This window comes from Rosa rugosa, chromosome 4 (assembly GCF_958449725.1).
Source record: "Rosa rugosa chromosome 4, drRosRugo1.1, whole genome shotgun sequence".
Classification (NCBI taxonomy): domain Eukaryota; kingdom Viridiplantae; phylum Streptophyta; class Magnoliopsida; order Rosales; family Rosaceae; genus Rosa; species Rosa rugosa.
This window is the reverse complement of record NC_084823.1, coordinates 7,982,187-7,995,666: the sequence shown is the minus strand read 5'-3', so window position 1 is coordinate 7,995,666 and position 13,480 is coordinate 7,982,187. Positions and strand designations below refer to the sequence as shown.

At 36.0% G+C, this 13,480-nt stretch overlaps 1 protein-coding gene and 1 long non-coding RNA gene across 5 annotated transcripts; both read left to right on the top strand.

Moving 5' to 3' along the window:
* The first annotated feature begins 364 nt into the window (after positions 1-364).
* LOC133743263 (14-3-3-like protein G-BOX factor 14 kappa) lies at positions 365-3,250 on the top strand. Its single transcript, XM_062171130.1, has 4 exons — positions 365-929; positions 1,313-1,435; positions 2,526-2,642; positions 2,920-3,250. The coding sequence occupies exons 1-4, from the start codon at positions 432-434 to the stop codon at positions 2,938-2,940; spliced, it is 759 nt and encodes a 252-aa protein (XP_062027114.1). The 5' UTR covers positions 365-431; the 3' UTR covers positions 2,941-3,250.
* A 6,144-nt stretch (positions 3,251-9,394) lies between these two features.
* On the top strand, positions 9,395-12,671 carry LOC133707552 (uncharacterized). Of its 4 annotated transcripts, XR_009845168.1 has the most exons (4): positions 9,395-10,174; positions 10,393-10,537; positions 11,318-11,410; positions 11,789-12,671. It is a non-coding gene; the product is annotated as an uncharacterized LOC133707552 (long non-coding RNA). The 4 variants fall into 4 exon arrangements; XR_009845166.1 differs by lacking the exon at positions 11,789-12,671 and having other exon boundaries at positions 9,395-9,847; positions 9,934-10,174; positions 10,393-11,629; XR_009845167.1 differs by lacking the exon at positions 11,789-12,671 and having other exon boundaries at positions 11,318-11,629.
* Positions 12,672-13,480: the final 809 nt, after the last annotated feature.

Genomic DNA, 13,480 nt, shown 5'->3' with positions numbered 1-13,480 from the left:
TTAAATTAACCCTCAAGCCTCATAAGTCATAACACAATCGTAGCTAAACCGGACTCAAACAACATTGCAAGACCCAAGTATTGGTGCAGAAATTACAAGACTAACGATATTTCTAATAAACTTCCATAGTGACCGACATCAAACAGTTGCCAAGAAGAAGCATATTGACGAAATTAGGAAAATTGTTTCTAACGAGAAAATACCTTAATTAAGGAAAGTAAATGAATAATTGCCGGAATTTAGCGATAATCATCTTTTTAACCAATCCAACACCACCCACTCTCAGATCCAACGGCCATCCTTCACCCCATCCCCTCCATGGGCCCCACCACCCCACCTTTATATTCCCCCCCCCCTACTTCTCTCTCTTTCTCCCTCCCTCATTTTCACCAGAGCCACCTCTCTCTTTTTCTCTCTCTTACCTCACTTCAATGGCGACCTCCATCCCCGATAACCTAACCAGAGACCAGTACGTGTACCTGGCCAAGCTGGCCGAGCAGGCCGAGCGCTACGAGGAGATGGTCCAGTTCATGGAGAAGCTCGTCGTGGGGTCCACTCCGGCGTCGGAGCTCACCGTCGAGGAGCGCAACCTCCTCTCCGTGGCCTACAAGAACGTGATCGGGTCGCTCCGGGCCGCCTGGCGGATCGTGTCGTCGATCGAGCAGAAGGAGGAGGGCCGCAAGAACGAGGAGCACGTGGCGCTCGTGAAGGAGTACAGATCGAAGGTCGAGGCCGAGCTCTCTGAGGTCTGCGCCAGCATTCTGAGGATCCTGGACTCCAATCTGGTGCCGTCGGCGTCGTCGAGCGAGTCGAAGGTGTTCTATTTGAAGATGAAGGGGGACTACCACCGCTACTTGGCGGAGTTCAAGTCGGCCGAGGAGAGGAAGGCTGCTGCTGAGGACACTATGCTCTCTTACAAGGCTGCTCAGGTAAACTGAAACGACGCCGTTTTGGTGCCTGTGAATTTATTATTTCTTTCAATTTTTGGGGTCAATTTTAGGGATTTTGACTCTAGTAGTGAGCTTTGACTTGTTTGATTTGAGGTTTTGAGTAAATAGTAGAAAAAGAGTTTAAATTTCGTGAAATACGAAACCTTGAATTAGTGAGTATATGAGTGCAATTGGGTTTCAATTTTTGAAATTAAATAGTCAAAATACAGTTTTGAGTTTCGGAGAATGAGAATTGAAGCCTTGATTCAGTGAGTATATATGCATATGAGTGACTGTGAGTGCAGTTGGGGTTCAATTTTTGAAGTTCTGGTATTGATTGGAAATTGAAATCTGAAGTTTTGTCTCTTGATTTTGTTGGGAAGGATGTTGCTGTTGCGGATCTGGCACCAACTCACCCCATAAGATTGGGTCTAGCTCTGAACTTCTCAGTGTTCTACTATGAGATTCTCAATCAGTCTGACAAAGCTTGTAGCATGGCCAAACAGGTATCTTTCATATTTTTCAGTATATGTGTATTTCTACTATTTCATTTTTCCACTCATCATATCATTGTCATTGGAGTCTGGATTTTGTAGTAGCATGTAAATTTTGTTGTCTCACTCTTGCATAGTTTCTTACTATTAGTCGATCTATCAGTTGGAAGGATCTATGCTGGACTCTCCATTCCTATGCTCCATTACTTGTTATTTATGTCGAGTTTAATCTGTCTGGATTGGTTTCTGAATTGTATATTTAAACATGGTCCGAATGCTTCATGATAAAAACCTGGATTTGGGTTGCTTGACTTATGACTTTGTAATGAAGGTACTTTTATTTGGTTTTGGACAGATTTCTCCTCGTTAAGTTGATGATAAATGACCATTAGTGCTCTTTGACTTTGTGTATATGTTATTGTTGCTTTTCCCATGCTTGTTGTCCTAAAAGTTACATGAATTATTGGGGCTATAATTTTTTATTAGTACTACCATGTGTTTTGGGGCTGGACAATGTCTGCCTGTCTGGGTAAAATGTTGTTGAGTTTCTGTTTTGTTTACATAATTTCAAATGTGTTAGAAAAACTATTACATCCTACAGTAACTATATCTGTAGACATGGTAGGCATCAGAATAGTTATTAGTACTACCATGTGTGTCTGCCTGTCTGGGTAAAATGTTGTTGAGTTTGGGTTTTGTTTACATGATTTTAAATGTGTTGGAAAAACTATTACATCCTACAGTAACTATATCTGTAGACATGGTAGGCATCAGAATAGTAATATTTTAGACCGACTCACCTGCAAAATGATATATGCCAAATTAAGTAGATGAAATGAGAGATTTTTTATTTTTATTTATTTATTATTATTTTTTTTTGGAGAAATATACCAGATTAAGTACCAATCAAAGTAACATGCTTATTGACTTTTATGAATTTAAAGTTGAAGACTAAAATAGTCAGTGGCTCATCTATCCAATTTTTTAATTAGTGGCAGTGCTCTCCTTGAGAGATGAATTTAGCTTTCTGTCCCATTGAAATGGTCTTCTCTTTAAACATGGTATTTGGATAACGTTTACTAAGTTGCTTGTATATAATTAGGCATTTGAGGAAGCCATTGCTGAGCTAGACACTTTGGGTGAAGAATCTTACAAGGACAGCACTCTCATCATGCAACTTTTGAGGGACAACCTCACCCTCTGGACTTCAGATGTGACGGTTAGTGGCCTCCTTTTCCTAAAAATTGCTTGAATGGGGCGGTCATTCATAGTGGTCCACCTCTCATTCATGTTTGACGGGATTACTCCTGTGAGAGGGAGTTCAAATTCACAGTAGGAGAGCCCCACCGAAGAACTCACTCATTCTCTCTCTCTCTCTCCTCACACACACACACACAGAAATGCATGACTGCTGAAAGAAAATTTTACTTAATATAATGAGTAAATGCTTTATATACAGAAGCTGATTGAGATTATATGTTATGTTATCGATGCAGGAAGGGTTAGATGAACCATAGATAGCTGCAAGGGTCCTATGCTTCCTGATGGAGGAGTTGGGTGTTGAATCAGCTAATTGGAAGCAAGTGTGTGCTTTGTATATTGCCAGAATTGAAACTGAACTTGTTCATGAATTGTTTAAGTGATGTTAGCAGCAACCAGCTGTCTTTTTTCAGCAATTTTAAATTTGGGTTTGGTTTATGGAAATGGAATCATAGCATATAAAACTATTGAGGATAATCATGTAGTAGAATAGTATTGTCGTGTGACTCAGAGTGATGCATTTGCTTGGCCATAAAGTTTGGAATGATCATGTGGCAATCTTTTTCATTTGATGGATCCCGAAATTGATATAATCTGAAAAAGTTCTTTTATCATTTTCTTTTGTTCATTGGTCAAGTTTCTGAGCACATAGCTGCAAAAGAACCGAGTCAAATTTTGCAAAACTGCACAAGAAGTTTAGGGGATATTTACTTCGAATGCTTTTGCAGGGCTTGAAATCATGTTTTACCATAAAATAATCTTCTTCTTTTTTCGGGACTGGTACATCACCAAAACTAGGTTTGCTCTCCATCATGCCCGTAGTTAATTTTACTTGACAATTGGTTTACTAATTTATATTGTAGGACATGCATAAGATGATCAAATGTATTTCGCTCCATTGTTGTAGTTGTTGGTGTCGGTTTTTATTTTTATTTTTTTGTTTTTTGACAAAGAAAATTTAGGCTCGGGGAGGCTTTCCTATTTACACCGCCAGGGCCCTATCCACACTCCGTATTTCATGGGGCCAGATGTTTGTTAAGTTAGTTAGCCACTCAAGAGGGATTGTTGATAGCGGGAGTTGTACTTGGTTGGGGTTCAACCCACAATCCGATCCTTGTCAACTGAACCAACTCTCATGGATATTCATTTTTCTCTGTTCGGTTGCATTTTCGACGTGCCCCTTTAATTTCTCAGAAATAAAAAAATAATCTTAAATACTTCTACCGGTTGGCTTCGCAAAACATTGAAAATTCTTAAATATTTTCAACTTGTACTCTTAAAATTTGAAAACAGTCAATTGACATTTTTACGGTATATTCTTCACATGTTAAATAAAGTACAAACACGGTAAATGCTACCAAGTGTCTTTTCTCAAGCTCTTCATCTGAAAATTCTCTGTGCTGGATGAGAAATAGGTCAGATTGAATTCTTCGACCACTATTGCCAACTTGCATAGATGGAAACGTTTATTTATTGTATCATGATCAACTTTTTTTCATTCTCATAACTGGAAACCATCCAAAATATCTAACGATTCAATACAAAATTAAAGAAAATTACAAAACAGTCATCATTGGAGAATATTCTCTTCTCCAATAGTCTTATAAAGTTCAGAAAAGTCGATGTTGTCTACAGGGTTTAGCATCAATCAACATTATCAACATAAAAGAAGTTATTCTCAAGTGAACCTCGTCGGTCATGGCGTTAACAATTCAACAAATTGTCCGGCGACTAGAACCAGTTGGTGAAGGAGACATCAAGTCTTCATCATATCTTTAATATGCAAACCCAGTTCATGTATATGCATCGATAGCTGAAGCTGAAAAGCCACCTTAAATTCAAATGTTGTTAAATTTTTAGCAGACTCTCTTAGAAGATTTAAATGCAGCATTTTGACATATAGTTCTTTTTCACTCTGCATTACCTTTGCTTATTGTTATCACCAGCTTCCTTCATCTACAAACAGAAAAGAGCTTCAAATGATGAACATTTTGACTTGTGAGTCATGACTTGTGGAAGAAGTTTACTAGAAGAAGAAGTAAAACTAGTAGGAGAATGAAACTTGTAGGACAAGAATACTTGGAGAACAAGATGACTTGTATTGTACAACATGTAGTAGTGTAGGGCTTGTATATATAACCCCATATACACCATTGAATGATATCAGAAAATTCACTCAACAAATATTTCTTCCTTTCCATTTCATAATTTGACTTGGTATCAAAGCAAAGATCTGATAGGACTTTGTCTCTTTGTTTTCTCATTGTTCTTTTCTCGTATTTAGATGATTGATTCTTGTTCCTTCCTCTTAGAGGATTGGATTGTTTTATCAAAAGGCATTCTGGGTTTTGCCGTCAACCTATTTCTTTCTGCTAAACCCTAAAATCGACCAATGGATCTTCTACTCTCGACTAGTCGACAAAATCTTCTGTCTTTATTCCGCTATGTATTATTCAATGGTTGGTAGAGGTACTGGTAAGATTGGTATGACTTTACAAATTTCGAAATTTATTGGCTTAGATTCATGAATTATTGATTTAGGTGCCTCATACCATATGACCTATGATAAGAAATATTTCATTAGCCTATCACCCCCAAATGTATCATGTGTCACTAATGTTAATGGTGAAGCCGTCCCTGTCCTAGGTATTGGGTCCATAAAAGCCACCCCTACCTTAGTATTGCATAATGTGTTATATGTGCCATCACCTAATCTCAGTTCCTCAATTAACTGCTCAATCATTGTGCTCCATGACTTTTTTCCCTACACAGTTTCTCAATTCCTCAATGAATTGAGCAGCAGTTAATTGAGGAACTGAGATTATGTGATAACACAAATATGGCCGATAGCTCATGTTGAAAAGCCATCTTAAATTCAAATGTTGTTACATTTTTCGCAGCAAAGTATTGAAGCACTACTCTTAGAAGATTTAAATGTAGCATTTTGACATATAGTTCTTTTTCACTCTGCATTACCTGTGCTTATTGTTATCACCTGCTTCCTTCATCTGCAAACCGAAAAGAGCTTCAAATAATGAACATGTTGACTTGTGAGTCATTACTTGTGGAAGAAGTTTACTTGAAGAAGAAGTAAACTTGTAGGGGAAGGAAACTAGTAGGACAAGAATACTTGGAGAACAAGATGACTTGTATTGTACAACATGTAGTAGTGTAGGGCTTGTATATATAACCCCACATACACCATTGAATGATATCAGAAAATTCAATCAAATATTTCTTCATTTCCATTTCATAATTTGACTTGGTATCTGAGTAAAGATCCGGGAGGACTTTGTCTCTTTGTTTTCTTATTGTTCTTCTCTCGTATTTAGATGATTGATTCTTGTTCCTTCCTCTTAGAGGATTGAATTGTTTATTTAGAAGGCATTCTGGGTTTTGCCGTCAACCTATTTCTTTCTCCTAAACCCTAAAATCGACCAGTGGATCTTCTACTCTCGACTAGTCGACAAAATCTTCTGTCTTTATTCCGCTATGTATTATTCAATGGTTGGTAGAGGTACTGGTAAGATTGGTATGACTTTACAAATTTCTAAATTTATTGGCTTAGATTCATGAATTATTGATTTAGGTGCCTTAGACCATATGACCTATGATAAGAAATATTTCATTAGCCTATCTTCTGTCTTTATTCCGCTATGTATTATTCAATGGTTGGTAGAGGTACTGGTAAGATTGGTATGACTTTACAAATTTCTAAATTTATTGGCTTAGATTCATGAATTATTGATTTAGGTGCCTTAGACCATATGACTTATGATAAGAAATATTTCATTAGCCTATCACCCCCAAATGTATCATGTGTCACTAATGTTAATGGTGAAGCCGTCCATGTCCTAGGTATTGGGTCCATAAAAGCCACCCCTACCTTAGTATTGCATAATGTGTTATATGTGTCATCACCTAATCTCAGTTTCTCAATTAACTGCTCAATCATTGTGCTCCGTGACTTTTTTCCCTACACAGTTTCTCAATTCCTCAATGAATTGAGCATCAGTTAATTGAGGAATTGAGATTACGTGATAACACAAATCTGGCCGATAGCTCAAGCTGAAAATCCACCTTAAATTCAAATGTTGTTACATTTTTAGCAGCACAGTATTGAAGCACTACTCTTAGAAGATTTAAATGTAGCATTTTGACATACAGTTCTTTTTCACTCTGCATTACCTTTGCTTATTTTTATCACCAGCTTCGTTCATCTACAAACTGAAAAGAGTTTCAAATGATGAACATGTTAACTTGTGAGTCATGACTTGTGGAAGAAGTTTACTTGAAGAAGAAGTAAACTTGTAGGAGAATGAAACTTGTAGGACAAGAATACTTAGAGAACAAGATGACTTGTATTGTACAACATGTAGTAGTGTAGGGCTTGTATATATAACCCCATATACACCATTGAATGATATCAGAAAATTCATTCACAAATATTTCTTCATTTCCATTTCATAATTTGACTTGGTATCTGAGCAAAGATCCGAGAGGACTTTGTCTCTTTGTTTTCTTATTGTTCTTTTCTCATATTTAGATGATTGATTCTTGTTCCTTCCTCTTAGAGGATTGGATTGTTTATTTAGAAGCCATTCTGGGTTTTGCCGTCAACCTATTTCTTTATGCTAAACCCTAAAATCGACCAGTGGATCTTCTACTCTCGACTAGTCGACAAAATCTTCTGTATTTATTCCGCTATGTATTATTCAATGGTTGGTAGAGGTACTGGTAAGATTGGTATGACTTTACAAATTTCTAAATTTATTGGCTTAGATTCATGAATTATTGATTTAGGTGCCTCAGACCATATGACCTATGATAAGAAATATGACTAATTTCAGTTTACCCTCCTGAGGTTAGGGGTCGTCATCATGTTAGTCCCTCTAGTTTCAATTTAATCATGTTAGTCCCTGTACTCTCAAATTTCATCATCCATGTCCAATTTCTACTATTCCGTCCAATTTGGACCGTTAAGTCTGACTTTTGAGGGCTAAAATGGTCATTTCAAGACAAAAAAAAAATTTAAAAAAAAAAAGATTTTTTTTTTTTTTTTTGGTTTTTTGGTTTTTTTTGCATTTTTTTTCTGTTTTTGGTTTTTTTTTGCATTTTTTTTATTTTCTTGTTTTTTTTTTCTTTTTCTTCGCTTATTATTATTATTATTATTATTATAATTTTGTCTTCAACCTATACACCACAAGTTATAATAGGTTATAATAGGTTTATAAAAACAAAAAAAAATACTCTAGGTGGTTAAAAAGTCGCTCGCTGGTCTACGATATTTGTGATATATCTCCGATAAAGTGAAAAATTTTAGGATATATTTGTAAAATATATCTATAAAATATAATAGGTTTATAAAGTGAAGAATAATAGGATATATCCCCAATAAAGTGAAGAAATATTTGTAAAATATGATTAAAAAAATAAATACAGATATTTCTTCACTTTATTGGGGATATATCCTAAAATTCTTCGCTCGCTGGTCTACGATATTTGTGGAACATCTCCGATAAAGCGAAGAATTTTAGGATATATCCCCAATAAAGTAAATAAATATCTGTATTTATTTTTTTAATCATATTTTATAGATATTTCTTCACTTTATTGAGGATATCTTAAAATTCTTCACTTTATAAACCTATTATATTTTACAGATATATCCTAAAATTCTTCGCTTTATCGGAGATATATCACAAATATCGTAGACCAGCGAGCGGCTTTTTAACCACCTAGAGTATTTTTTTTTGTTTTTATAAACCTATTATAACTTGTGGTGTATAGGTTGAAGACAAAATTATAAAATAATAATAATAATAATAATATTAAGCGAAGAAAAAGAAAAAAAAAACAAGAAAATAAAAAAAATGCAAAAAAAAAAAACAGAAAAAAAATGCAAAACAAAAAAAAAAAACAAAAAAAAAGAAAAAAAAATCTTTTTTTTTTTAAATTTTTTTTTTGTCTTGAAATGACCATTTTAGCCCTCAAAAGTCAGACTTAACGGTCCAAATTGGACGGAATAGTAGAAATTGGACACGGATGATGAAATTTGAGAGTACAGGGACTAACATGATTAAATTGAAACTAGAGGGACTAACATGATGACGACCCCTAACCTCAGGGGGGTAAACTGAAATTAGTCCTAAGAAATATTTCATTAGCCTATTACCCCTAAATGTATCATGTGTCACTAATGTTATTGGTGAAGTCGTCCCTGTCCTATGTATTAGGTCCAGAAGAGTCACCCCCACCTTAGTAATGCATAATGTGTTATATGTGCAATCACCTAATCTCAATTCCTCAATTAACTGCTCAATCATTGTGCTCCGTGACTTTTTTCCCTACACAGTTTCTCAATTCCTCAATGACTTGACCAGTTAACTGAGGAACTGAGATTAGGTGATGGCACATATAACACATTATGCAATACTAAGGTGGGGGTGACTCTTATGGACCCAATACCTAGGACAGGGACGGCTTTGCCATTAACATTAGTGACACCTGATACATTTGGGGGTGATAGGCTATTGAAATATTTCTTATCGTAGGTCGTATGGTCTGAGACACCTAAATCAATAATTCATGTATCTAAGCCAATAAAATTAGAAATTTGTAAAGTCGTACCAATCTTACCAGTACCGCTACCAACCATTGTGAATGAATACATGGCGGAATGAAGACAGAAGATTTTGTCCACTAGTCGAGAGTAGAAGATCCACTAGTCGATTTCAGGGTTTAGCAGAAAGAAATAGGTTGATGGCAAAACCTAGAATGCCTTCTGAAAAAACAATCCAATCCTCTAAGAGGAAGGAACAAGAATCAATCATCTAAATACGAGAAAAGAACAATGAGAAAACAAAGAGACAAAGTCCTATCGGATCTTTGCTTTGATAATAAGTCAAAATATGAAATGGAAAGGAAGAAATATTTGTGAGTGAATTTTCTGATACCATTCAATTGTGCTTATGAGGTTATATATACAAGCCCTACACTACTACATGTTGTATAATACAAGTCATCTTGTTCTCCAAGTAATCTTGTTGTCCAAGTTTCCTTCTCTTACAAGTTTTCTTCTCCTACAAGTTTACATATCTATATGCTCTATGCAGATCATAATGTATCGGTGGCTTTCTCCTATATCCAGATCGAAATTAGATGGTATGCCAGATGGTCGATTCATAATCAATATTTATGTGGATGAGATGCTAGAGGTTTAATTTTTGTTTTCATCTACTCTTCCGCAGAGGCCGAAACCATCTCATCCTCTCATCAATGTCATCGCCGTTGTCTCTCCCCAAACCCCAACCTAGCCGCTATCCCTAGACACCTCTGACCCCATCCACAATTCCATTGACGCGAACGACGAGTTGTGTGTCACGCACGCCATTGGGAACCTCAGCCAAAGCTTTCCGTTAAGCCCTTCGTCAATGGCGGAGCCTTTGGTATGCTCGCTACTGTGTCATCCAACCCATCGATATGATCAAGGTGAGTGTTGAAATTCATCAAGATTGTAACTTTTGTGAGATTTGGATTGGACCCATGATTCCAACTCGGGTCTTTGAGCTTAAAGTTGGTTTATTTTTGATGAGTTTCAGATCTGTGATTTGTCGGTCTATTTCGGATTTTGATTTGGTTTAGTGGTGTAATGTGGTTTAATGGGATTGATTGTTTGATGGGTTTTTGTTGTGTTGGTTTTGGTGTAGGTGAGAATTCAATTGGGTTGGGGATCAGCTGGACAAGCTGCCAGGATCTTGATCAAGGAGGAGGGTTTTGGTTCATTGTATAAGCTGGACAAGCTATAGAGTCATGTTCTGTGGTATTCTGTTTTGAAGTTTGCTCCTTTCTAAGGTAAAATCCATCTTCAATACTTATAATTCAGTGTTGGTTTTTATCTCAGAATTGAAGAAAATACCATTATTTAGGAAATAACAGCTAGCTAGTATGTAACATAATAAGAAGAGTTAAAGTACTAAACTTTTATTTACTAAATCAAGTTGGGTTGTGTGATTCGATGTGTTTGTGTGTGTCTTCAAAATCTGTTTAGGGTTGCATTTGACTTGTTCTTTCTAACTTTTAACTTTTATTAAGATGTATGGTGCACTGTTATAGTAAATCATTTTATTAATTAAAGCAGAAATTTTATTTACCTTGAGAGGCTTGAGCAAGTCCCAAAATTTATAAGTTGTCTCAGACTTGAAGTTCTTTAGGATTTAGTTTGGCTTTCAGTAAGTTGGTGCTCTATTTTGGCTTTGCTTATGTGTTTGGATTGCTGGTGCATTACACATAATGGATTGAGAGGTATGTTTGATTTCTATTTTTGATTTGCTTTCTGGTGATGATGAAGGTTATATATATTGGTTTTCGTGGTCGCTAGTGGAGGACTAGACCTCACATTAATAGTTTTCTTACTTTATTCTCTAGCCATGTCCAAACTAAACCATCTGATTTGTGCAGAACAAGAACTTTGAATTGATTAAAAAAAAGAAAAAAGAATCTATATCAGTATGTGTAGATATGCATTTTAATTGGCTTTTAGTGTTTCTGGATTTCCTTCTGCAATGTTTATCATTTCTTCTGTTTTGCACTTGTGAAAAAAACGAAACACTCACTCCTTAATGCATGTTGTAGTTACTATTCTATGTATGGACATTTCAAGAAGCTAGATGAAGAGATTAAAAAGGGAGCTGCATCTGTGGGAGTAGAAGAGCCCAACTATCTCAGGTTTGCAATTGTCGATCACTTCATATTATGGAATTGATATACGGTAAATCAAGAAGCTGCATAAATCATCTATTAGCCAGAACTTTGTCCACTATATTTGAAATTTAGTTTCCAATGAAATGAGATCAGTTTGAAAGAACTTTAATGAAGTTACCAATAGAGTTAGTTAATTTCAACTATCTAGAATTTGTACAAGTATTTTGTATTTTTGACCTTGATTATGATGACTTTCTTATGTGTTAGTTACTTGTAGTGTTGCTAGAAAGTCACTGGACTTTACTATGTTTTGGTATGCTAATGACTAATTCTGCACGGGTGCTTATTTTCACATGCTCCATTCTGGTGGCCTGCACAATAAAGGTTTTTTTTTTATTTTAGATATGTTTGAGGTCATTTCTGTGCTGGTTTATGATGGAAGGAAGTTAAATCCATTACAAGGTGATGGGAGGTTCAAGTTCAATCTTGCTGCAAGGGAAGGAGAGGGCTGGAAATCCTGAGACATTGAGTATATAGTGTCGAAAGCTAGGAAGTGACATATTATTTTGAAGCAGTTTATTGGTACTCTTGCAAAAGAAATTGGAGTTAAGTAGATGAATACAGAGACGAGAGAAAAAAAATGATTATGTTTCTGAATTGATGAACAAGGTGTGAGTTTTTTTTTTGACTTTGTCAAGGGGAACCCAAAGGCTTCCTAGGCCCAAGATAAACCCCTTCGGCGCATGTGAAATGCTCCAACTGTGCATTGCAGCACAGTGCCTAGCCACTTTGACAGCTTCGGGGTTCGAACCTAGGTTGGGGAGCACACCCAACAAGGCAAGAACCACTAGGCCACTTGCTTGTACCTACTTGGATTATTTAAGTAATACACACACACGTACACAAACATTTTGGTTGGTCATGATGTTTAATTGTATTCTTATTTTTTGTGATTTTACAGTGCAGATGAAACCTCAACGGGAAAAAGACTAAGTTCAGATTGTCTCCACACAGATACAATTCTAGCTCCTCAACCAACACCAGCATCTTGACCCACACACACTAGTTCCTAAACCATCTCAAGCTTCTCATGCAAGAGCCTCTAAACCCCAACAGAGGCTAGCACATGGGCAATACACATTGAAGGCATTGATGACTTCCCAAGTGTTCTGGTATGAAGGACTTAGATTGATACCTTGATTGTCATGGACCACCACTTAGCTAGGAAGTATCTTCTTTACATGTAATTAAGGAACTAAATATCTTCTAAGATATTTTGTTTTTGCAATTGAGGAACTATATATGTATATAATAACTACTCTTTATTTAATTTAAGTCTGAAAGTATTATTGATCAATTGTTCTTATATAAGTGGTTTATCTTCAAAAAAGTGAAATAAAAGCATATTAAAAGAAAAGAAAAAAAGATTTGTCAAATGAGCAACAATGGCCTCACATATTCTTAAATGTGAGGATACAAGTGTCTCATAAATATTAGTTTGAGAGGAATATACATTCCTTGTAATTTTCAATTTGCAAGGAATATGCATTCCTCACAATTTTTCATTTGTGAGGAAACCAAAAGTCCTCGCATATAGTAATCCGTGAGGAGGTTTAAGCGAGGAAAATTTGCGACGACTCAATTTCCTCACTGATGATTATGAGTGAGGAATTTAGACTTTTTGTGAGGAATTCCATTCGTCACATTTTTTGTTTTTTTTTTAATCAAACCTCGCAAATGCGAGGAAAAATATTTATTAAAAGTAAAGGAAAATACAAGTAAGAGGAGAGGACATATCCTGCACCATCCAGAAGTAAAGTACTACTGATGAGGAATGATAGACATCATCCTGCCTTCCAAAACAAAAGAAATCATCTAAAACGAAAATTAGGGAGACCCAACTTATCTCTTAAACAAAATTGATTAACGAAACTAGGAGATGAATCAAACCAAGTAAAGCCCGTACCAGAAGCGCCAAAATTGGCCAATGCATCAGCCACCTGGTTACCTTCACGAAATATATGTGAGCAACGAAATTGCATCATTGAAATGTGATGCACACAATTCTTCCATGCCACCTGTAATTGCCAAGGT

Bases quoted from the DNA above. Each gene is read 5' to 3' on its own strand.
- LOC133743263 (XM_062171130.1), top strand. From the start codon at position 432: ATGGCGACCTCCATCCCCGATAACCTAACCAGAGACCAGTACGTGTAC. The intron at 1,436-2,525 runs GTATCTTTCATA...GTATATAATTAG, and splicing joins CTTGTAGCATGGCCAAACAG to GCATTTGAGGAAGCCATTGC. The intron at 2,643-2,919 runs GTTAGTGGCCTC...TTATCGATGCAG, and splicing joins TCTGGACTTCAGATGTGACG to GAAGGGTTAGATGAACCATA.